General features: G+C 44.0%; 3 protein-coding genes across 3 annotated transcripts; 2 read left to right on the top strand and 1 right to left on the bottom strand.

Annotated features, from left to right (window-relative positions):
- Positions 1–735: 735 nt before the first annotated feature.
- Positions 736–5,550, top strand: RBMX2 (RNA binding motif protein X-linked 2). Its single transcript, XM_015820607.1, has 6 exons — positions 736–807; positions 1,713–1,828; positions 1,951–2,002; positions 2,808–2,937; positions 3,292–3,472; positions 5,040–5,550. Exons 1-6 carry the CDS (start codon positions 803–805, stop codon positions 5,456–5,458), a joined length of 903 nt encoding a protein of 300 aa, XP_015676093.1. The 5' UTR covers positions 736–802; the 3' UTR covers positions 5,459–5,550.
- A 3,457-nt stretch (positions 5,551–9,007) lies between these two features.
- Positions 9,008–18,211, top strand: SLC25A14 (solute carrier family 25 member 14). Its single transcript, XM_015820606.1, has 9 exons — positions 9,008–9,131; positions 10,130–10,277; positions 10,865–10,959; positions 13,132–13,217; positions 14,001–14,096; positions 15,436–15,560; positions 16,185–16,320; positions 16,644–16,724; positions 17,762–18,211. The coding sequence occupies exons 1-9, from the start codon at positions 9,068–9,070 to the stop codon at positions 17,801–17,803; spliced, it is 873 nt and encodes a 290-aa protein (XP_015676092.1). The 5' UTR covers positions 9,008–9,067; the 3' UTR covers positions 17,804–18,211.
- A 2,882-nt stretch (positions 18,212–21,093) lies between these two features.
- GPR119 (G protein-coupled receptor 119) lies at positions 21,094–22,086 on the bottom strand. The gene has a single exon (XM_015820582.1). The coding sequence runs from the start codon at positions 22,084–22,086 to the stop codon at positions 21,094–21,096; it is 993 nt and encodes a 330-aa protein (XP_015676068.1).
- Positions 22,087–24,559: the final 2,473 nt, after the last annotated feature.

The following is a 24,559-nucleotide window of genomic DNA, read 5'->3' as shown; positions in this document are numbered from 1 at the left end:
TGTGGCCACCCAATATCTGGAGGCCATCAGGCTATAAAAAGGTATGTTTATATGTGTTGACAATCCATCATTCTGTCCCTTTTTTAATCATCATGGTAAAATTATTGTCTAAGTTGTTTATCAAACCTTGATTTATTTGTTTACCAACAATAATCTTGGAGGAGAAATGTTGTCATGTAATGGAAACAATAAACTGTCTTTAGAGTGCTAGGAAACTCTGGCTCTCCTCTCCAATAAACTGCAACCTTCTTTCTAAAGCAGTCACCATGTGGTTTATTCCCGGCTTGGACTGAATCATAATAAAAAACTTTTCCTTCAACACTCTCTTTAAAAAAACATCAGAGATCGTGGCCACATTCACATTGTTCAGGAAGGGTTTTAAGAATGGATGATGCATGGCAGGCAATGAATTCATAGGCAACACGTGATGCACAATTAGAGCCCCAAAAGTGATTTTAGGAGCATTTGGATCGCGAATGCAATTCGTTTGCAAACTTCCAAGGCGAACTGCAGAATTTTCACCATCGATAAGCGTCCTAGACCGGCGACATCAGAATGCCGATCTTTCCTTCTGCGCGGAATTTAAGCTTTGTGTTATTCTACCCATTTCTATCTCTATGGTTCCCCGCTGAACTTCAGAGGGGGAGAAGAATAGTAGGAGATGAAGCGGAAGGAAGGGAAAATCGCCAATCATTACAGCCCAGGAGACGCAGCCTACCGGAGAGAGGGAGAGGCGGACTCACGCTTGCGCAGTACAGCGGGCTGTAGGACGCATGTGCAAACCCAGGAGGACACTTTCAGGATGAAGTAAGCGGCAGTTTGATAATAAAGAATAGTATTAATAAATATTTTTATGGAGGCGGGAAAAGAGGGAGCAGGGCTTATTTTGGGATAAGTATTCAACTTCGGAACTACATGGTGAATAAAGCATGGAATCGATGAAATACTAATGCGGAAGAGTGTTTCTGGGCTTACACAGAGTGCATTTTCATCTAGCAATATTTATCATTGCCGGGGTTTTTTTCGCTCCCCTTCTTAAGGCTAAGCCTTGAGCTGCTAGGAGGAGTACATTACCCTGTTGTGGGCTGGGAAATGGGGTAGCCCAGGGTCCAATATGTGTGTCCATTCAGGCCCCCTCTTTCAGCTTGACCACTCTTGCTGGCCTAGTGTGTGGACGTGGAGGGATAAAATTTGTGTATGTAGTACAGATCTCTGGGATGAAGTTGGGATAAAATGAATCAATTTACAACAGTTCATTTAGTGACCGTTTGAAGAAGTCAAATTGGCACTGTAAAAAGTGACTTTTGACCATTTTTCACCCTTACGACCGTTGCAGCATCCCCATGGTCACGGGAACAAAATTTGGATGCTTGGCAACTGGTTCATATTTATGACGACTGCAGTGTCCTCTTTTGTGACCTTTTGACAAGCAAAAGTCAATGGGGAAGCCAGTTTCACTTCGCCATGTGACTAACTTAACAACGGCAGTCGCTCACTTAAAACTGTGGCAAGAAAAGTCGTAAAATGGGGCAAAATTCACTTAAGAAATGTCTCACTTAGCAACAGAAATTTTGGGCTCAATTGTCGTAAGTTGAGGACTACCTGTATAAGTAATTGTTGGGATCGCCACCTCTTGCTGAAACATCGCTGTTTAGAAGGATTATGAAGTGTAGATTAAGACTCGTTGTTTTTATTCTTCTTTCCTTCCGTAGCCCATTAACCAAAGTGAAGCTGATCAATGAGCTGAATCAGCGTGAAGCAGAGCTGGGAGTGCAGGATAAAGTTTCCTGGCATGCAGAGTATAGTGGCAGCGCCTGGGTATTTGTGGGTACGTAATGTGCCTAGAGACATCTTACCGTGTCACTCCCTTGTGGCATCATAAGCTATGATTAGTCCTAGAGCAAAATGGCTAAACATTTAATAATCACTTCCCTTCTTTTCTCTTTCTAGGGGGATTGCCATATGAACTGACGGAGGGGGACATTATCTGTGTATTTTCACAGTAAGTAAGAACAGTGAAAACTTAACTTCAGAAAATGAGATGTTTCTCTGAGATTGCTTTGATGTTGCTTTTCAATTAAAACCAAACTATAATGCAAATAACAATGAATGGGAATAAAAGGGTAATTTGCGAATTAGCTTGAAACGTTTATAGTGAAATCACATACATCTATTTGGAAGCAACTGCTGTTGAATAATGCTTACTTCAAAAGAGTGCAGTCTAGTCTTGTAGTTTTACCAATGATTTTGCCAGCTCTTGTCTTTACCACAATAATGCCAGGGAGTAGAGTGTAAATGTGCTATTCCCTCTATTGGGAAAATCCACATGGACACCATTTTTTTTTTTAAAAAAAAGCTCTGAACAATAAAAAATATTTATTTTATTTAGTTAAACTGATGCCTTTAGTTTTTACTAAAAGCATCAGATTAGCTGAAACAAATATGAAAAAGATTTTAAGTGTTTTGTTAGAGAAAACCCAGGCATTTTGGAATAGTATCTATTCCAGGGCAGTTTTTTTTCTGAGATTATTTGCTAAAATAGTAGTTTAGAAAATAAGTAATATTCTTACACTGCTTCAGGGAGGTTTATGAATGCTTGTAGGTACCTAGTTGATTGAAAATGTTGGATGAGATGTAATCTAGTAAAATAGTTCTTAGTCTCAGTGTATGGAAAAGGGCTATAGTCTTTAAGCCCTACATCAACACTTGTATTTCTCAAAATTATCCCTGCTTGTGCCATTCCCTTTTTTTTTTTTTGTTCTTTAGACCCAAGACTAAATATTGTCAACTTCCATTTTTCTGTTCAGGTATGGAGAAATTGTGAACATAAACCTGGTGCGCGATAAAAAGACGGGGAAATCCAAAGGTTTCTGCTTCATTTGCTACGAAGATCAGCGAAGCACTATTCTTGCAGTTGATAACTTTAATGGGATAAAGGTTAGTTTAGCCGTTGAAGATCCTCTGGTTATTTTGCTGCTCCGACTGGGCTGTGACCCAGTTTCACATACAATATATATTTAGAAACACTAAGGCCTTCTATGAAAGAATGCAGTGAATTTATTATGTAGGGCTTCATGGACATAGCAGAAAGGGAGCAGCAGGCAGAAAATCCTCTTTTCATAACAGCAAAAATAAAGCCTCTTTCATAATAATCCAAAGATTATCTCAGGCTTCACTGTGTCTTAAGCTAAAATCTTAATTGCTTATATTTGATGGTTACCTGCTCATGTAGCTTCAGTGGGGGGAAAAACCAATAGTTTCATAATGTTCGTAATTTCATAATGTTTGCAGATAAAAGGAAGGACAATTCGTGTGGACCACGTAGCCAACTACCGCCCACCAAAAGATTCTGAGGACATTGATGAGATTACAAAGGGTCTCCGAGAGAAAGGCTGTGGTATTAAAACTCCTCCTCAAAGTTCAGCTGAATCCTCAGAAGAAGATGAAGTGGAAGTAAAAAGGCACAAGAAAGGTGATAAGTCTTTTTTTCTTTCTGTGGCCAGAATTATACAAATTGGAAAACTAATAGTTTGTTTAATCACATTTGATCAAGTCACAGCTGACTTGATTCACACAATATGCTGTGCTACAATGTGCCTTATTTGAACTAGGCTGTTGTGTGTTTCTATGCTGTATGCAAATCTCATTTTAAAGCTAAGGGAAGCTTCCAGATGTAGGAATACACAACATATGCAGCATTTCAATGAAGAAGAATCAGCTGGAGGTCCAGAATCCTGTTAGTTTTCTGGCGGGTGAATTATGTCTGACATAATAGTCAGAATTGTACCTGCATTAATATACACGTGGTGTTTCAGACTCAGTTAACTGGAGTACTTTGAGAGAACCAAAAGAAACTTGGGATGAAAGAGAAATAGCTGATTCCCTATTTTTAAAGTTCTTTTGCGATATAAGATAAAATTCAGCATTGTTTTCTCATTCTGAGCAAATGTAAGATGCCTGTATTTTTTTTATAAAGATTTTATTGGTTTTTTTTTCATAAACATATGTTAATTTTTCCAATCAACGGGTTGTCTGGAGTTTGCTATGCTAATACATGTTCAATTCTTAATCCTTCATTCTTTCTTTCCTCTAGCCAACAATAAAATAGGTCCCAAATTTGATAATAGTCTGTATCTTCTTTATCTTTCAACCTCATAGTTAATCTGTCCATCTCTGCACATTCCAATACTTTCCTGATTATTTCTTCTGATGGCAATCCTTCATTCTTCCAGTATTGTGCTTTTTAATAAGAGCGACGACACCACTACACATTCTAATTTATATTAAAGACGAATAATCAGAAAAGTCCATATTATGGATCATTTTTTTCAAGTCCAAATTTTAGGTGAACAAGTGGGTTATAAAAAAGATTGGTGTATACATAGAAAGAGGTTATTTGGTTTGCCTTACCACATGTCCACCAAATGTGATAGTACGTGCCTATATTATGTTTACATTTCCAACATCTATCTGACATATTTTTAAACATTTTTCCTAATCTTGCTGGCGGCAGGTGCCATCTATAAAGCATTTTATACAGATTTTCTTTATATGAAGTTGACATTGTTAATTTGTAGTTTCTCTCCCATAACATTTGCCATTTTTCTAATTCTATATTATAGCCAAAATTTTTCGCCCATAAGATGCCTGTATTTTAGCTCCTACACTTTCCCAGCTAAAATTTGGGGAGTTGAAATTCACACATTTTAAAGTTGTTGAGACTGAGCAAAAGTGAAATAGAAAGTGCTGGTCGTTTCTGTTAGAGGAAGTCGAATAAATAGAAGGGTTAACAGCCAACATTTCTGGGTAAACCAAGAGAAATACAAAATTAAAGAAAAAAGGTCAGGTAAGAGTGGGGCAAGACGCTTTTAGGAGCACTCCCTATCAAATCATTTAGAAAGAAAGTTGCACGCAGTTTGAAAGCTAGGAAAGAGTTTCTGGGAAGATGGAATACCAGGAAATGTATAAAGGAGGCATAGAATAGCATCTGAACGAGATATTTGTGGAAATCCTTTTGATTACATTTCTTGTACTTTCAGAAAAAAAGAAGAAGACGAAGAAGAAGAAGAAAGAAAAGCGAGAGCATCGGAAGCATCTCAAAGAGGAACCTGGTACAGATGTGCTTTTCCCCAAATCCAAGATTAAAGTGGAAATGGAGGACTCGGAGTATGAACGCTATGCTGGCGAAAACCAGGAAACTTGGGGTAGCACATCTGGGCGCCAACACCAGAGTAGGACGCCACCAGGACAAGAGCTCAGATATGAGAGTGGGGTAGAGCGATCTGGGGAAAGAGGCTCAGAAAGGGACAGACATGAGCGCAGGATGCCCCTCAGTGAGGAGAAGCACAAGAAAACGGAGGCCATCAAAGATAGACAGCACGCATCAGAAAGCAGATCACGGGATCGCTCAAAGAACAGAGAGAAGCCTTCCCGGGAGAAATCCACAAATCGTTACTAACTCAACTGCTGTGTTCTCTCCTTGCACGCAAGAAAGGGCAGCCGTAAGCCTGTGCTGTCAGAACATCAGCTTGGTGAAACAGGCAGGGTTGGGGGGGGGGGGCAGCTCAGCATTAAATTTTGGAATTGGAGGAGGAAACTCTGGGGTGTTCTTTGGATCAGCGGTTTGTCTCTCCAGAAAGGAAAACCACAAGAAACAAAATCAAGGTGCTATTTTGCCCTACCATTTGCAGTAAAGGCCTGAATTCCAGATGCAAAACAGCCGTGTGAGTCTTCCATTCCCCCCACTTCAAAATCTAGGCTTAATAAGTCCACTTTGAACGGTTTGCCCCGTCTGCAGCTTCCCATGCCAAATTCATTTTTCCTGCTTTTGCACTTATCCTTCTTAAGTTGCGGCATAGAGGCGCGATGGCTTAAAAGGAGAAGATCTGTGCTCTGGCAGTTTGAGTCCTACTTCCGTGCGGTGGGGCGAGTTCCCGTCACTTGCCTCTGCTCCTGCCAACCTAGCAGATCAAAATCCCATAAACGCAAGTAGATAAATAGATACCACTTCTGTGGGAAGGTAACAGCGTTCTGTGTTTTGCCATATGTTCTGCAGTGCAACATGATGCCATGCTGGCCACATGATGTCAAGAATGTCTTTGGGGAGCTCAGTGGCTTGAAGAAACAAATATGAGCACCGCCTCCTAAAGTCTGCCACGGCTAGCAAAGTTCCTACCTGCAGGAACACCTTTACCTTTGCTTTGTTGCAGTATAATTGTATGGCAAGGGATGAGCAGTCTTTTCAATGCAGGGGCTGCATTCCCTTAGCTAAGCAATCAGGATATGCATATGCATCTGAGGTTGATTGGGGCAAAGCTGAAACTGTGGTTCATGTCCTTTCTCATTGCATCAATTCATCCTCTCTCACACATGCACCCACACATCTAACATGCTTCCCTTCTCGTGTGGGTGTGCATCTGCCAGTTTGCAATCTCTCACCCTCTCTTATTTTTGCCGGCTCCTTTTCTCCTTTTATTTTTTTCCTCCTTCAGGCACTTTTTTTTACCGGCAGTGGTGGAAAATGTACACAACACACTTTCTGTTTGCAGAGGCAGCTGTTTGTTTTTTTTTCCTGATAAGGGAGATGTGCCATTTGCAGCCTTATCAGGAGCAAAAGGCCCCGTGGAGTGTGACTTAAGCCCTTATCACCACTAGCTAGGCTACTGAACATATTTTAGATGCACATGCTTTTGAATATTAGTTGAAAGCTTCAGCTGCCCACCTGCTGGGAGGCAAGAACCACCCCAGCATTGTGAGCATTGCATTGGCTTCCAGGTGCATTTCAAAGTGTTTATTGTAATTGATGAAACCGCTTTGATCCCAGATTTCTTCACTTGTTCTGGACCTTTCTCCCAAGGGGAGATACAAAGCTTAGGTGAGATGAGAGCTCACCAATAATGTGTTTTGGGTGGGAGGGGGCTCTCACCTTGCAGAACAGCCCCACCTCTCCAAGTGGCCTGGTTGGTATTCACCTTGGCATCCTTGTAATGTTATAGGTAATTAAGGTAATTAAGCAGAACCTTTCTAGTCTTTCAATAACTTGCTATGCACTTTAGGGATGACAATGGTGAGGTTAATTGTTCATTGATCAGTGAACACTGCATCTTTGTAATGTTTGTTGTGCTGGTAACTGTCATGATCTGATCTGATGGTACGTGAATAGGCTGAGCAGAGAAAGTATGCGAACTGCTAGGTGGGGCACCAGAACAAAAGTGCACAAGCCCAGGGCTGTATTTAGCCCCCCAAAGGCTTGTGAGTCTTTAAGGAGCTCTAAATTATCAAACTATAATTCTGAATATATGTCAGCGAGACATTTTTAAACATACAGACTAAATGTATTACTGTATTATGTATTCATTATATTGACTTTTAATTTTTAAAAAATTGTGGAAAACATCCATGAATTTGTCTTGGCTTCCCCACCCTTTTTTGAGAGTGGGCAAATACATAAAGTAGAAATGCAACAAGCAGCACACCTCTATCCTAAACCGTGAAGATCTGATATGTTTAATCAACACAGAAGATACTGTGTTTTGGATAAAAAAATATCTTTGTAATCTTTGAATCCTGTTTCCCTCCCCTACGGAGAAGAGATTAATATTTTATTAAGAATTCTAGGACATTTTGGATTTAAAAATTTGCAAACCCCAGTCCCTTCTAACACCGATGTTACCCTGCTTGGATAATGAACCGTCAACCCGGAGCTACAAATATTTTCTGTTTTATTGACAGATGAGAAGGTGCGTTTCTTCTCGTCTTCAACTAAAACACTGTACCGCAGACATTTCACGAGTGCTGATAATAATAATAATAATAGTAATAATAATAATAGTAGTAATAATAATAATAATAGTAATAATAAAGATGGAAGGGACCTTGGAGGTCATCTAGTCCAACCCCCTGCTCAGGCAGGAAACCCTATACCATTTCAGACAAATGGCTGTCCAGTCTCTTCTTAAAAACTTCCAGTGTTGGAGCATTCATCCCTTCTGGAGGCAAGTTGTTCCACTGGTTAATTGTTCTGTCAGGAAGTTTCTCCTTAGTTCTAGGCTGCTTCTCTCCTTGATTAGTCTCCATCCGTTGCTTCTTGTCCTGCCTTCAGGCGCCTTGGAAAATAGCTTGACTCCCTCTTCTTTGGGGCAGCCCCTGACAGGAAAACGAGAAGGCCATAAAGGGCGATAATCCAAAATACATTTGCAAGTGACAGTTTGCACAACTCATTTTCTGCACACTACAGTGAACCCTAAACTAACAGAATGGCTTCACTTGCGAAGGAACACATCTGCTCGACCTTCAGCACTTGCGAATGCAGCCAGCCCTCCATCCCATTCCTAAGGCTGTACTTCCATTGGTGAATGCCCAACCAGGGGGGACTTGAAGAAGCAAGATTGTCCCTATTGCACAGTGTTTCTCAACCTTGACCATTTTAAGGCACGTGGACTTCAACTCCCAGAATTCCACAGCCAGCAATGCTGGCTGTGGAATTCTGGGAGTTGAAGTCCACATGCCTTAAAATGGTCAAGGTTGAGAAACACTGCTATTGCAGATGGAGGCGCCTTCTTCAGCTGCTGCCTGTTCTTCCATCCTTGCCCTAGGGCCCACCAAGATGGCTTCTATGCATCTCCTGCAGGTCTCCTGTTCCCCCATTTGCGGGTGATGGAAAGGTGCCCTTGGCAAGATCAAAGCCTTCGCTTCCCTCTGGGCTCCGCCCCCTCTTCTTTACCCACGCCCCCTCGGTCTTGAAGAGAACGCCTCCCCAGAGGAGGAGGGTGGGGCAGCGCCCCTCGCCCAGGCGAGACTTTTGAGCTCCGCCGCTCTTATTGGCTACTTTTAGCCCCAGCCCACCGGCTCGTCCAATCGCAAGCCTCGAGATTCTCCGCATTTTCCCCAGCCCGCTGAGGGCGAACCCCTTTTTTTCTTGTTAATACTTTTGGCCTTTCCCGGCTGCCGTCCGGACCTAGCGCGAATCCTCTCTGGCCGGGGAAAAAACCGAGGGAGCGCAGAAAGAACGAAGGTGCACCGGGAAAGCGGGGAGGGGGCCCGCCGGCTCCCTTCCTCCGCAGCCGCGATGTCCGTCCTCAGCTGGAAGCCGTTCGTCTACGGTGGATTGGCCTCGCTCGTGGCCGAATTCGGTGGGTGAGATGGAGAGAGAGGACAGGCAGGGCCAGGCGCGCATGCGCGGTTTCTCGAGACGCTACCCTTTCGAGTTACCGGGCAGTAGGCCACGCCCTTTTCCCCGGCGCCTTCCCGGCGCCTAGCAACGCCCCAGCCCGGCTCTACCGCGAGGCGGCCTACCTGCTCCGCCTCGGTCCGCGGAGACCTGGCGCGGAAGGGCAGGAAAGTCCGCTGGGCGGACAGGCCTTGGTCCAGCTCCCCGCCCCCCAGTCACTGTCCAGCAGTTGACCTTGGGTGTCCGGTCCTTAGTTGAGAGAGAAAAGCATCCCAGCGCCGGAGTTCTTGCTGTGCAAATGCAAAACAAATGTGACTCTTTTATTTTCACAGGATCTGATTTCACCCTAACCTTTTCATCGGACAGTTAGCATAAGTACAGGCAGTCCTCGACTTAACAACCGCAACGGAGCCCCAAATTTTCGTTGCTGAGTTGTTAAGTGAGTTTTGCCCCCTTTTACGACCTGTCTTGCCAGAGTTGTTAAGTGAATCACTGCAGGTGTTCAGTTTGCAACACGATTGTTGAGTGAAACGGGCTTCGCCGTTGACTGTGCTCGTCAGAAGGTCGCAAAAGGTGGATCACGTGACCCTGAGACACTAACTGTCGTAATTACGAATCAGTTGCCCAGCGACTGCTGTAGTCAGTCCTACAAACTGCGGAACAGCTAACATGTTAGAGCAGTCATTAGATCACTTAATAATAATAATAATAATAATAATAATAATAATAATAATAATAATAATAATAGTAAAGTTGGAAGGGACCTTGAAGGTCATTTAGTCCAACCCCCTGCTCAGGCAGGAAACCCTATACCATTTCGGACAAATGACTGTCGAGTCTCTTCTTAAAAACTTCCAGTGTTGAAGCATTCACCACTTCTGAAGGCAGGTTGTTCCACTGGTTAATTGTTCTTACTGTCTTAAATATTGCTGTGTGATTCAGCAGCTTCTTCTTTCCTAGGGACCTTCCCTGTGGATCTCACCAAAACACGACTTCAAGTCCAAGGTCAAAGCATTGATTCCCGTTTCCGAGAGATCAAATACCGGGGCATGTTCCATGCCTTGTTCCGCATCTCCAGAGAAGAAGGCGTTCTAGCATTATACTCTGGGTAAGTACCGCTCCCCTCTGTTCCTCTCCTGTGTGCACAGCTTCTTTCCCTACCCTATACAGCTAGTCCTTGACTTACCACAGTCCATTTGGTGACCGTTCAAAGTTACAACGGCATTGAAAAAAGTAACTTTATGACCATTTTTCACACTTATGACCATTGCAGGATCCCCATGGTCACACAATTTATATTGGGATGCTTGGCAACTGACTCCTATTTGTGACAGTTGCCGTGTCCCGGAGTCATGTGATCCCCTTTTCCAGCCTTCTAACAAGCAAGGTCAATGGGGAAACCAGAATTCACTTAACGACTGGGTTGCCAATTTAACAACTGCAGTGATTCAGTGAGCAAATGTCACAAGATGGGGCAAAACTCACTTAACAAATGTCTCACTTAGCAACATAATTTTGGGGCTCAATTGTGGGCGTCAGTGGAGGACTCTCTGTACAGCAATATGGTTGGGATCACATGAAAGACTAACCCATCAGTTTCTTGGTTCAGGGTTGTTTGTTGTGGGCTCGGCTAAATAAAGTGAAGGAGTGCTGCTGTTTTCCTAGCTAGATCATTGTTGTTCTTTGTGATTGCAGCATCGCACCAGCATTATTAAGACAAGCATCTTACGGCACGATCAAGATTGGCATATACCAGAGTTTGAAACGACTTTTTGTGAACCGTTTAGAAGGTTGGTATGCAAAGGAAACATTGTGCATCTTTTTTCCCCCGTTCACAAAGCTATGAAGTGTCAGATATATTAAGTAATGGATAATTAATCAGTTAATTATCTGTGACTCATCTGAGCTTCCTGGACTTTCAGATTCCCAAAGTGGGCAAAGAGAGAACTAAAAATGCAAAAGAGGTCATAAAGATGGGATAGAAAATCACCTGTGTTCTATTAAGTGCTTTCTTATTTTTATTTTTTTTACCCCAAGACAGTTTGAATTATGTTGTTCTCTCCTTAAATCTTTACTTCTGATTCTTCCTACGTCATTTTGAGATGTATTGTGCCTTGTTTCATTGCACTCAGACCCCAAATAGTTTAGTTATTGAAGATTATCAATCTTCAATAGTTGCTATGTGAGGCAGTTATGTAAGCCTACACAGATGCTTGTATTAGAGAGAACATGGATGGTTTTCTAGATGAAACAGATGTGATAGAGAAATGCTCGGTCACGGAGGGCAAAGTTGCTGCAGCAAGCAAAATTCAGGCCTTCATTCCACCCATTTCTTTCTATAGGTAGTCCTCGACTTAACAATAGTTCATTTAGGGACCATTCAAAGTTACAACATCACTGGAAAAAAAGTGACTTACGACCGTTTTTCACACTTAGGACCATTGCAGCATCCCCATGGTCACTTGATCAAAATTCGAACGCTGGGCAAGTGATTCGTATTTGCAGTGTCGCAAGATCATGCGATTGCCTTTCTGATAAACAAAGTCAATGGGGAAGCCAGATCCACTTAAGAATCATGTTACTAACTTAACAACTGCAGTGATTACTTAAGGGTGGTGAGAAAGGTCATAAAATGGGGAGAAACTCACCTTTAGCGACTGTCTCACTTCGCAATATAAATTTTGGGCTCAATTACGGTTATACGTTGAGGACTACCTGTACTTGGTTTCCTCCTGATCCATTTTTTGACATTTTCATAAATCTAGATGAAGTCTCTGGATGCACAGTGCTCCTATTTTCCTTGATGAAGATTAGAATCCAGGGCTTTTCTTCTTAAAACACACACACACACACACACACACACACACATCTGAATGCAGTAATGTTGACGCTTGTTCCAAAATTCAAAACGGGGGAATATCACGCTGATAAAAAAAAAATCCAGATGTTATGCTGCCCTGCCTGCCTTTTCATCGCCCACCAAGTTGCCTCTGCCTACACTGTCACATGTGCTATGTTTTGGTCTCTGCTTATGGGAACTATGTCTTAAATGTTTGTTTTCCTGCAGGCCCTGGGCAGACAGTGACCCGGTCTCTTTGGAGATTGCTGCGGTCAGTACCCCTGCCCTTTCCAGCCTAACTCTGCTCTAACTCTTGGCTTTTCCTTTCTGAACTAATTCTCTAATCACATTGGCTGGGTTGTTTGTTTTTTTTTAAATTCCAGTTCTCAGATTCTACTGAATCTCTATCAACAATCCTTTCTGCGTCTACTTCCCAGGAAGCTTAAGGGATTGGGTGGCATTCCTTCAGACTCTAACAATTCTGGCAAAAGCAAGGAAATTGGTAATCGACTCCCTGCTTTAGTTTAACAGTTTGGAAAAGAATGGCTTTGATTGGAATCTTGCAGATTTACGATATATCCCTGACACCTTAGGCACAAGAAAGAGATAAATAAATTTATATATATAAAAGAATTATATATATATTCGCTAAATTTTTGGATTGCTAACAAAGAGTTAAAGGGGGACTGGGATAGCTATTTCGAACTGATTAGCTCTCATCAGCCAGCCATACCCTTCTGAGATTCGAACCTGGGCTGCTTGCACATTAGGCAGCTGTGTTAACCTCTAGGCCACAGGCTCTTTCTCGCTTTGTCAGCTGTATCAGGGAGCTGTCCCAGTCCCCCTTTAACTCTTTGTTAGCAATCGAAAAATGTAGCGAATACAAATGATGTCGCAGTAGCGACTGCTGCCTGTGGATGGCTCTAGATTGAGCTGATACAGGCAAAAGATTTCTTCCTCCCATATTGGGGCTGACAGGTGTATCCAAAAAAAACCCAACAACACTCAAGACTCAATATATATATTCTCTCTCATCTTTGCTTTTCCTTCCTGAAATCTACTTCTGTCGCTTTTTTCTCCTTGAGCAGAGTTTTGGGTTATATCACGTTCTTCCTAATTGCAGATGAAACGTTATTGATCAATGTCATCTGCGGGGTGATTTCAGGAGTCATCTCCTCTGCTCTGGCTAATCCAACAGATGTACTAAAGGTAAGAGGAGTCTTCCTTGCTGGATACTTGTCACGGTCTGTGCTCATTGCTGGGTCTGTTGGTGCTTTTTGTTTTTACTTCCTGGCAGTTTTCAAAGTCTGTAACTTTATGATTCTAGCAGTCCCGCTCTATCACTAGATTGCACCTCATCCTTGACTTAGGACTAAGTCAAAGACTTAGGACTAGAATTTCCTTCCTCAATCATGATGTCGTAAGTCGAGGCATCCATGTAACCGACCCGGTTTTATGACCTTTTATGCAGCAGTCGTTAAGCGAGCCCAATGCATTCCTATGGATATTTTGGGCTGGGGGAAAAAATAGGTAGTGTCTGGCCAAAATATCATAAATCATATCCTATGACCGTGGGATGCTGAAACCGGCTGTAAAGGTGAGCTGGCTGCCAAGCACCTGAATTGCAGCTATGACATTGTTGGGTGTGTGTGCGCTGGAGAACTGGAGAGGAGGCCCCTGCTTCAAGCTAATTGGGGAATGTGATTTATGGCTGTTAATTGGAGGAGAGAATTGTGCTTTGATACTATGTGCTCAGGGGAGGGGAATTCAGTTTTGGGCTTCGATTATGCAGTGCCAAAGTTATGCTACTCAAAGATTCTTTAAGGTAAACAATGCCTCGAAGTTCTTTTGAAGAGTGTCGTCTGTCGGAACCATGACACTTGGGTTACCCGACGAGGCTGGGAATGAATATTCATGCTTAGTTCCTTGGCCTCCGAGCAATAATGTTGGCTTGCATATGTCCACGGGCTTCCCTGCTCTCTTCGTTTTCAGATTCGAATGCAAGCTCAAGGCAGCCTGTTCCAAGGAGGCATGATTGGAAGCTTCATAGACATCTACCAGCAAGAAGGCACGCGGGGTCTCTGGAGGGTAAGGGCCCCTTGTGTTGCCTCCCACTATCCGTGTGTTTTGTGGTTGCTTCCGAAGACAAACGTGGAGAAGGCTTGTCTAAGACGGTTTTTCTTGTGTTTATATTCTGCCTTTCCTTGGGTGTCCTTGATACTGTCTGAGCTTGGTTGTTTCCTTGCAGGCGTTTCATTACCAAACTAGGCAACATCATCAATGCTAGAAGGGGATGGGGTTTGTGGAGTGGAGGAGGAGGAGGAGGAGGAGGACTGTGGGGTCCTTTTTTGCTCTCTGAGCTTGGTTGTTTTCTTGCAGGCGTTTTGTTACCCAATTAGGTAACATCATCAGTCCTCTGAATTTCCTCTGAGCACTCACAGTAGCGCTCAAAAGAATCACCCTTCATTTCATTGTCACTTCAATAATGCTGTGAGGTTGGTCGGTCTGAAAGAGAGTATTACTGCCTCAAACCTGGCCAGGGCCTCCCACTATTATGAGCTGTGGTGGCACAGTGGTTAGAATGCAGCATTGTAGGCTAACTCTGCTCCACTGCCAGGAGTTCGATCCTGATTAGGCTCAAGGTTGACTCAGCCTTCCATCCTTCCGAGGTCGGTAAAATAAAGACCCGGATTGTTGGGGGCAATATAGGCTGACTCTGTAAACCACTTAGAGAGCTGTAAAGCACTATGAAGCAGTATATAATTCTGAGTGCTATTGCTATTGCTAAGTGCTATTAAGTGGAGACTTGAATCTGCTCTCCATCAGCTTAAACAATTTGTTGAATTTAAGGCTCAGCCCTTTAGGCCGATTTGACAACTGGTGGCTGATTCTAGAATTTTTAGTATCACCGTTGTGTCTGAAAGGAAGTTATAAACATGGCGGTAGCAGTCATAAAAATTATAAAAAAAAACGTTGGAAGAGAGATCTCTTAACAGTTGCGTAGTTTTAATCCTGTTCCTCAACTGAAATGTCCTTTTTCACCAAAGCCCCTTATTTTTAATTTTCAGGGACCAGCCAGTACGACCCTAATTCTCTAGAGGAACGAGAATGGTAAAGCAAGCAAACAAATAAACCAGAATAATGCATAGCAAATAAGAGATTTTATTTTTTGGCATTGACATTTCTTAACGAAAGCAGGATTTTGCCCAAAGAGAAGTTGATAAATCAGACGTATAGATCAATCCTTTTAAAGCAGTATTGTAAGAATCTTGAGATCAGACCTAAGAGCCAGTGGACTGTTTTTTTTCCCCTGTGAAAACTTGCCAACTTCAAAACAGTTAAGGATGAGATGAATGGAAGTTAGTTGGTCATTGATTGTGATGTCGTGGTTAAAACCATTCTAACTTCTGGTCTTTTCTCTGGCTAGGGTGTGGTTCCCACTGCCCAGCGAGCTGCTATTGTGGTAGGAGTTGAGTTACCAGTCTATGACATCACCAAGAAACACTTAATACTTTCAGGACTCATGGGGGACACAATTCTCACACATTTTATGTGAGTACCTGCGGCTGTTCTGGTTGTTAACCTAAATGCATTCTTCTCAAATTGTGTTGACTATGAAACGAGGCATGGATTGTGGGCCTGGAGTAGCCAAGAGCTCACATTTTGGCATTGTGGTGTTTTCCCCTGTGATTCCTGGAGATCGTGCATCCTTCCAGTGGGTGGAGACTGGCATTGCACTAAGCCACATTATGCACTTGTTTAGCTTTGGTTTAGTATGACATGTTAACGCAGCTACATAAACCAAGATTTATGGCCCAATATTATGTGTAATCCGTAGCTTGTCGCTTTTAAAATATAGCAAAAACGAATGTGAACCCCTGTTAGAAATTGTAAGGAGCAAAGAGACTTAACCCTGCTGGGTAAAACCCATCTTCTGGTGAGGTGCTGGCATTACTGTTCTTAAACGTTTACGTGAGTTGTGGAAAACCCAGAGGAAGAATTGGTCATTCTGCTACACGCAATTAAAACTTGTGGTTTTCTTCACACATTTTCTCCCGAGAATTGTATTGGGCCTGTTCCTGAAACCAGTGCCATGAAGGAAGAAATTCACAATCTCTAGTTACTCTGTGAGATGCACCTGCCTTTAAATGGTTTCTTCTCTGCTTGTCTGTCCAGCTCCAGTTTTACCTGTGGACTGGCTGGTGCCATAGCTTCCAACCCCGTGGATGTGGTTCGAACCCGCATGATGAATCAGCGGGCCATCGTGGGAAGCGTGGAGCTCTATAGGGGAACAATGGATGGCCTGCTAAAGGTAAGAAGTAGAGTGGCCCCATCTTGAGGGAGTCAGGATAGTGTGGTGTAGTGGTTCAAGTGCTGGACTAATAGTAGGGACACCTGGTTCAGTTCCACCCTAAGTCATGGAAATGCATTGGTTGACTTTGTCCTTCTCCTCCTCTACAGCCTGTTTTCCTTGCTGTGGTGGGAGCAGGAGCTAGGGGTGAAATGGGAATTCCCTTATGGGGTGCTTCGAGCTCCTGAATAAAGGCAGGGTATAAACTTAATAAATAATTGGGGACAGCACAGAAAGTACAGACCAGGGTGTATTTTGAATGTGGTTTCTTACCGCCTTTGCAGACTTGGAAAAGCGAGGGCTTCTTTGCACTTTACAAAGGATTCTGGCCAAATTGGTTGAGACTTGGCCCCTGGAATATCATTGTATCCTTTTTGTACGCAAAGCAGAGGCACCATCATGCCGGGAAGGCCGGGGAGTATTTCTGAAGCCATTATCGATTGTAGCCAAGGCTTTTGTAGATACGGCAAATTTCCTGCCAATACTGAATTATAAGTTACCCGTTCCGATCTGTGTGGTATGAACCAGAACAATAACTCATTTTTACTGAGCTAGGTGAAGTGCCTGAACGTGCATGTTAAACAACATTTGCTTTAAGCACTTAATTTGGATCGCTGTACCAACTCTTGTGCTTACACCGTGTTTTGAGTTATTAATCAATCATGTTTGACTCACGCCACTTGCCAAATCACGGAAGGGAAGAAAGCTAGGGTCAGATTTAGGCCAAGGGAGCTTCTGAATTTTTAACTGATACGATGAAGGGCCAATTTAGCCTTCCCGAACGATTTATTCTGCAGAGACATTTGAACAGTGCACTTTTCTCGGGAGTCTGCTGATGTAAACAGCACATATGAATTTGTTGAACAATTCTACACACTTCAGGGGAGCAGACAAAAGCAACTTGGGTATATTCTATCCTTATCCAATCCAGTTGCTGAATCTTTTAAGGCTTGGGAAAGACTCCCTGCATAAGTGACTGGAGAACTCTGCCAAATTTATAAGGCACCTTCACATATTTATGATGCACTCGGGCTATTGGCTCATCTTTGGCTAGCTACCCAGAGCTGTTCCTTCCAGCGATATAAAATATCCCTGTTTTCTTACCATGGCTCGCCTGCATTAGTGTCATAGATGATGATCAACTATTATAATTCCAAATTGTGGTGGTGTGGGGGGGGGAAATCAGAGCTGTTAATTTGTGTGTTGCTTTTAACTTTCCCTTCTTTTCACACTAACATATTCCCTTGATTTCTGCAGTTCTAACCCCGTAAGTCTGCTTGGGTTCTCGGGCTCGTTGAAATGCAAAACTAGACACGTTACTTAGCTGGAAAGGAGACCCAGATGAGGGAGGGAACGATTAGTAATTCCTCCTTTGAAAGATATTTCTTTAACTCTGCGGCAGTTTTTTATCACCTACGAGCAGCTGAAGAGGCTCCCTTTTTAAGGTGCCCATTTGGATTGGCAATCCCGCTGTCCTTCCTGCTCCCCTCCATTTCTGCATCTTCACGTATTTCTTTTCTGGTCTACATGGACTTTGTTTTACCCTCCACGTGCCGAGTGCTCAGTATTGGGAGGGTGGCTTCAGGGGAAGGGGAGAATGGGTCCACAAATGCAGTATTCAGTGCCCAGTGCATGTGCTTTCCCCCAAGGAAGACGGTGGAACGTGGAGGGAGAGCACTTATGTCTGTGTTTGTATCTTCCATGAAGAGAGCTTTGAGTCAGAAATCCTTTTCACTGACATGTGGCTTTTGCAGCAGGCAACCCCCCTCCCTTTGGCTAATGCCATAGGAAAGGGAAATATGGGGGCTGCTGCAGTCCTCCTTCCAGTGTCATATAACCCTATTAAACTATTTATTGGAATCGAATCCTGGGATGTGCGTGTATGTGTATATATCTGCAAATACAACATTTTTCTGAGACTAGGGCAGGCGCCTGCATGTTTAAACAATAGGTCTTTTCTTTGAAAGGAGGAAATAAGAATTGCCTGTCCAGCTACGGGATTTATACATCCGCCAGGGTTAAATTAATGTCCCTGAATCCTGACTTGGTACCGTTGCAAACCAGTTCAACTCTAGAGAAAGGATCACCCGGGGAATCCTCAAGATTCATCCAGTGAATTGTAGCTTCTGGTTGACTGCAGGATAACTCACACGATAAGAGCAAAAAATCAGAGAGAGAGAGACTGATTGTTAGCAACTCATAAAAGCTTGTGCCTTTTAATAAAATCTCATAGCTGAAAAGATGGTACTGGACCCGAAGCCAGATTTTTGGCTACAATCGATCAACGTGGGTTCTCTCCTACAAAAAAACCCCTTACACCTCCCATTTAGCAGATAAAAATAGCTTTTTAGGAACATGGCTATCCAAGACACGATACCGAGAGAGATGTCCTTAGGGAAGGGAAATGAATCCTAATGATGCAATTCAACTACAGCAGGTGCATGACAACACAGTGGGCAATAAAAATAGCCATGCAGCGGGTGCCTGGGGAGAGGGGGGGTCTTACTATTACGAAAGAAAATAGAACAGGATTTAACCTTGATGGATTCTTCAGCCGTTAAGCAAGCAAAAACGTGTGTGACCGTTCTGTGCATAACCAAGACCTCCACAATATCAGTCACAAGCTAGCAAATGGATAGAACTGAATGATCCTCTTGACTTCCTCGATCCATCTGAAGTGGTTGGTGGAACTGGCATTGGATGTTTTCCCAATCACAACAGCCCTCCACCCACACTGGTCAGATGGACTGGCATCTTCTTTGTCACGTTTTTGTGGCAACGTACCAACTGTTCCCGACGAGAGATCCGGCATCACAGATGGACATTTCAGCTCAATTCCCCCTAATGGGCTCCAACATATTTGCTAATATTCCTCCTTTCGGGGTTTCTTCAGCGTCGTTCACTCCTCCATATGTCTGTTTTTGTTAAGGGCAAACACAATCAAAGGGCAATAAAACTGACTCAACGGGTAATTTCTCAGAGCTTATGTTTGCGTACGCCAGGCTTTCTTGGCATCATTGGCGCAATTAAGCACCGAGAGTTAATAAAGTTTGGATAAAGGCTCTCCTTAGCCGCGGCATCCCACAACATTTTTCACTAGCCAAATGGTTTTGCTTACGGAGGGTGGTGGTTTTATCACCTGTAAGGAATAAAAAAAAATAGGCCATTAATTTTTCCCCCTGCTCTGTCTCCCCAAAGTTATGATCACCTAGATCTGAGAATTGTTTACAGGGATAACCAAATGATAATACTGCCAGAAAACCCTGTAAAGCAGAGGTCTCCAGCCTTGGCAGCTTGAAGACACGTGGACTTCAATTCCCAGAATATCCCAGCCAGCAGAATCCTGGGAGGGGAAGTACACAAGTCTTAAAAGTTGCCAAGGTTGGAGACCTCTGCTGTAAAGCATCCTTGCCTTTCCTTCTAGGCTGCAATCTGCAGGGTAGAATAAAGCATCCCTATTCATGGGATTATAAGATTTGGATAACATTGACCTTAGCCCAGGGGTCTTCAAACTTTGCAACTTAAGACTTTAAGACTCCATTTTGGGTGGGTCTTGAAGTCTCCACTGACAGTTTGCTGCCATTCTGAGGTGCAAATGAATTAAAATCATCATGCAAATATATCAGTTTGAAATACATGGGCATCAACTGAAAACTCTGCCATAGGGGAGGAAAAATCTCCCCCCAATGCCCTTCCAATGTTAAAACATGGCCATTGATCGAGAGATTGACAATCCCCACCGTAATCTCACACTGCACCAGACATGAATTTGAACATTTCCCACTTTGGCCTTTATGAATTTGGCTTGCTTGATCCTGCTGTACCACGTGGCCTCTGTTGTCACTGTTAATGCACAAACAAGGCTAATCCAGTTTGCGTTCAGCAAAGTGTGGTTCCTGTCCTCTGTTTCCATAGAGAGGAAATACAAGCATGATATAATTACAGCTTTTGAAATCTCCAGGTTCTGCTTCTTGCTTTTCCAGGGCTCACTTATCAGGATCCAAGCTATTAGTGGCCAGGGAGTAAATATGGTCCATCTGCCAATCTAATTCAACAGGAAATCGTCAGGATACGATCTCTTCACGAATGGCGGAAAAGTATAACCAACTTTATAAACTTAATGGAGTGGATCTTCATGTTGGTTTGCATGTGTTGTAGAAACAAAATGTGTTTCTTTCTTCATCATTTCTCCCGTTTTTCTTATCATGATATGTTTATGGGAGACAGAGTAAAAACCTCAAGACTGTTGACCTCAACTGACCATAAGGACGCATCCTTAGTTGACCTTGTAAAAAGCAGCAGTTCACCGTCTATAGATAACCAACTGTACATTATGACTAAGCTGCTGTTACTCTTTGTCAGAACCCATGAACCAATACATGCACACATGTCTTCAAGAACTATCCAAACATCTCTAGATGATCCAAAATGGGAGCTTCTTTGGGACCAAGGTTTTTGATTCTTTTCCAGTGCTAGGTCTAGAGTTTGGGAGTGCTAGGTCTAGAGTCTCTTGGCACTGCCACCATTGCCTTTTAGAGTTTAGTCATAATGTACAGTTAAGAAGAAATAAAGTTTAAGTATAAAGTCTTCAAAGTGGCCCTAAACTTCTTACTGCTATGGGGGAAAAGACTGCACCCATTTACCATGGAATAACATTGCTCCTGGACAGACGACTTGGTGAAACACATAAGAGAAGAACCTTACCGGGAGTGACATTTTTTTTAAAAACCTACATCAGTCCTTCAGCTGGGCTAGTGAGATGATATAGAGTGGTCCTCCAGGCTGGGTGACAGCAGCATCAGGGTGGCTGTCAAAGTGAAAAAGAGGAAAGATTTTGTTCTTCAGGCACAAACACATCTGACAGATCTCCAGGCGAACTTCCTTCTGCCAATATCCATAGATTAGGGGATTTGCTAGAGAGTTGCACACGCCCAACACCCAGAGGTAGTGCTCTAGCAGGCGATGGAGGTAACAGCGTTGGCAGGCAATCTGGACAATGCTAACCACAAAGAAGGGGGACCAGGAGAAGGCAAAACAACCAACCAGGATGGACACAGTACGCAATGCTTTGGTATCATTGGCAGGCTGAGAGGCTGGGCAGGCGGCTGGCAGACTGGCGGGTTCCAGTTCTCGGATGTGTTGGATGTGCAAAGAAGCAACCTTGAGCAAGCGGCAGTGGAAATAGAGGAAAATAAAGAACACTGGGAAGAAGCTGACACAAAAGACCACCAGGGTGTACGTGGGCTGAAATACTGCGAAGAAGGTGCACAGACCTTGGTAGTTCTTCTCCTGGAAGCTGTGGACCATCACAGGTAGGAAACCGATCAAACAGGCCAGCAGCCAGGGGCCTCCGATACAAATCCCGACCACTGGGCTACCCATGATTCTGAAGTAGCGGAAAGGATGTGTAATAGCCAAGTATCGGTCAAAGGTGACCAGAATCACTGTGAAGATGGAGGCAGCGGAAGGGCAGGTGATGGAAGCCATTTGCAAGACACAATATCGCTGGGGTGTCCGGTGCTCGGGACCAGACAGTTCTTCATTAACCAGACCCGTAATGGTGAAGCCCACCAAGGAGTCAGAGATAGCGAGGTTTAAAACAAAGCACAGGCCGGGGCAATGGTTCTTCCAGATCAGCCGCACCAGGGCAAGAACCACAACACCATTGATTAGCATAATCAGTGAAGCCAGCACAGCAAGGATTACGCCAAAGGCAATGTTTCCCATATTGATGATTCTTTTCTGTAGCAAGGTGGGTGTAGTAGAGTCCCTTAAAAACCAGTCTAAATGTAGACCCTTCTTGAACTGTCTTTCAAGAAGGTTTCCAGGTTGGGTAGCCGGTTGGTAAACGTTCAGAACTCAAGAGATGGAAGGCTGAGTGCATCCTTAGCCGACCTAGCCTGTTCCCTTCTGCAGCCTTCGGCTGAGTACATAGGGTATTGCTACTAATGCTCTGCCTAGTCCCACCCCTGGTTTCCAGACAACGTGAAGAGAAGCCACTTCCTGCATTTAGCTCTTCAAGTATATTTGAAAAATGGTGTTTGGCCTCTACACATGACCTCTCGGTATGTGTGTGCAGATGTCTGAACTCATCAATGGTTCCATTATGTTCCTAACCCATTATAATGAATTCTGTGGAATTAACACAGTGAGCAAACCTGTTCTAAAAGGCACCCAGATAAAAAGAAGGCACCTCCTTAGAAGAACCCTTTTTTTTTTTTTTGAGCACTACATCCAAAGACTGCCTCATATTCTCATTTTATTTCTTCAGAAACTTGTCGAGTTCCCACATAGCTGGAAAAGAATTATACTGACTTTAACAACATACCTTTATGTATTCATTTAAATGTATTGACCGACCAACTCCAGTCGAATTTAATGCTTAGTTGGGTGTAAATACAGATTTCTGGAAATTGAGAGAGTAGTTTCTTACCCCTATGACAGCGTGTTCATTAAGGGGGCAAATTGTCGAGCGATATGCAACACTTCTTCCGTGATTTCTCAACACTCGGACCAAGTCTCAGTTTATGAACTAAGCTGACAATGGACCTGCCTGCTACCTCTTCATTGTTTATATCTACTCTCCTTTCCATTCTTTTTTCAGTCCTCCCAAATGCAGAAGACATCAACGAGGGGTATCCGTACTCTTCTGCAAGAAGAACAGATGCGAAGCTGTGGTGGAGCCACCGGCCCAATTCTGAAGGATATCAGAACCAGGTTACAGCATCCTTACGCAACAATTCAGGCAAGATGTAGGAGCTTAGAAGGACCACAGTCATTGAAGACATTTTCATAGACAGTTTTAAGCAAGAGTGGCTCTTTTGTAGGAAACCACTTCCTAAAATCTTTATGTTTCCCACACAATCCTTTTCTTCCTCTGACTGTTATTTTGTATTTACTGTACAGTCTTTTCATATCGGCAAGGCGTCTCCTGCCTTGCTCCAATTTGTGCATGTTCTGAAGTGCAGCCTCAGATGTCCTAGATAAATGATGCTCCCATGGGACCAATCATCTGGCTGGAGGCCACATCAACGACCCTTTTTAAGGATTTGTTGGATTTCAACACAGTGTTTCTCAACCTTGACAATTTTAAGGCATGTGGACTTCAACTCCCAGAATTCCACAGCCAGCAATGCTGGCTGTGGAATTCTGGGAGTTGAAGTCCACATGTCTTAAAATTGTCAAGGTTGAGAAACACTGCATCAGAAGGAAGCCTGGCACCATATAGCTTTTAAAGAGGAAGTGAGGAAAGTGACCCAAACTCCCATTCTCCCCAAGAAGTGAAGAAAGTCTCTCTCTCTCTCTCTCTCTCTCTCAAAAAAGCGCCTTTTCTTAAACTACATTGCCCAGAAACCCTGAGATCAAGCGTCCTACGTAGCCTCTCGAACTGACCAATCAGCGAGCGCGGAACAGAACTTTTCCCTCCGCGCGTCGGCCACGCTTCCATCATTGGGTCTCACTCTCGGTCACGCCCCTAGAGACCGGGCACCAATGGGGGCGCGCGCAGGCCGCTTGGAGGCGGGGCCAAGGGAGCGGGCGAGGCCTGGCCGGCGGGGCGGGAGCGGCGGAGGAGCGGCGGGCGGAGAGGCCGATGTCTCTGGGGAGCTGCGGCCGGAAGCCGGTGGGGCCGGTCGGCGGACGCGTGGGAAGGCAAGGTGAGGGCTGTTGGCGGGAACACGTCCTTCCTCAGATCCGAACGGGACGCTCCAATGGCCTGAGCCAGCTGCCTGTCCTTCCAGATGCTCCGGGACTACAGTTCCCCTGGTCCACAGCCCTCCAGGGCAGATCCGGAGGAGGGCTTGCGGGCCTTGCTGGGTGGGAATGAAAGGAGCTGGCGTCCTGGCACTCCTGGGAGGGCGCCAGCTATCCCCAACGGCATGCCTCTTTTGGCTGGGAAGCATGGGTTTTGTAGTCCTGGTGCAACTGGAAGGGCGTGCCCAGGTGTGTCCGTCTGGCCTTCTGCATTGCAGGCTTGCCTGCTTCACTGGCACCTTCTAGCACGGTTACTTCCAGTCCATGGGGAGGGGATGCTGCAGTTTTTGGCACTTTAAAAGAAAATGCTCCCCCCCCCCAAATGAGATGGAGAGATCTGAATTCAGATCCTGTAAACATCTGTGGTTGACTTTAACCAAGATTGATGGACCCGGAGAGGTTCCTGATGGAGCTTGGGCCATATCCGGAGGATCTAATCCACGACTCG

Source organism: Protobothrops mucrosquamatus, unplaced genomic scaffold, assembly GCF_001527695.2.
Source record: "Protobothrops mucrosquamatus isolate PMUCROS unplaced genomic scaffold, P.Mucros_1.0 scaffold1146, whole genome shotgun sequence".
Classification (NCBI taxonomy): Eukaryota; Metazoa; Chordata; class Lepidosauria; order Squamata; family Viperidae; genus Protobothrops; species Protobothrops mucrosquamatus.
Note: the sequence above shows the minus strand (reverse complement) of the source record. Positions and strands in the feature narration are given on the sequence as shown.

Excerpts from the sequence above, each read along its gene's own strand:
- RBMX2 (XM_015820607.1), top strand. Across the intron at positions 1,829-1,950 it reads CAGCGCCTGGGTATTTGTGG|GGGGATTGCCATATGAACTG; the intron begins GTACGTAATGTG and ends TTCTCTTTCTAG. Across the intron at positions 2,003-2,807 it reads ATTATCTGTGTATTTTCACA|GTATGGAGAAATTGTGAACA; the intron begins GTAAGTAAGAAC and ends TTTTCTGTTCAG.
- SLC25A14 (XM_015820606.1), top strand. The coding sequence starts at position 9,068 with ATGTCCGTCCTCAGCTGGAAGCCGTTCGTCTACGGTGGATTGGCCTCG. Across the intron at positions 10,278-10,864 it reads GTTCTAGCATTATACTCTGG|CATCGCACCAGCATTATTAA; the intron begins GTAAGTACCGCT and ends TTGTGATTGCAG. Across the intron at positions 14,097-15,435 it reads GCACGCGGGGTCTCTGGAGG|GGTGTGGTTCCCACTGCCCA; the intron begins GTAAGGGCCCCT and ends TTCTCTGGCTAG.
- GPR119 (XM_015820582.1), bottom strand. The coding sequence starts at position 22,086 with ATGGGAAACATTGCCTTTGGCGTAATCCTTGCTGTGCTGGCTTCACTG.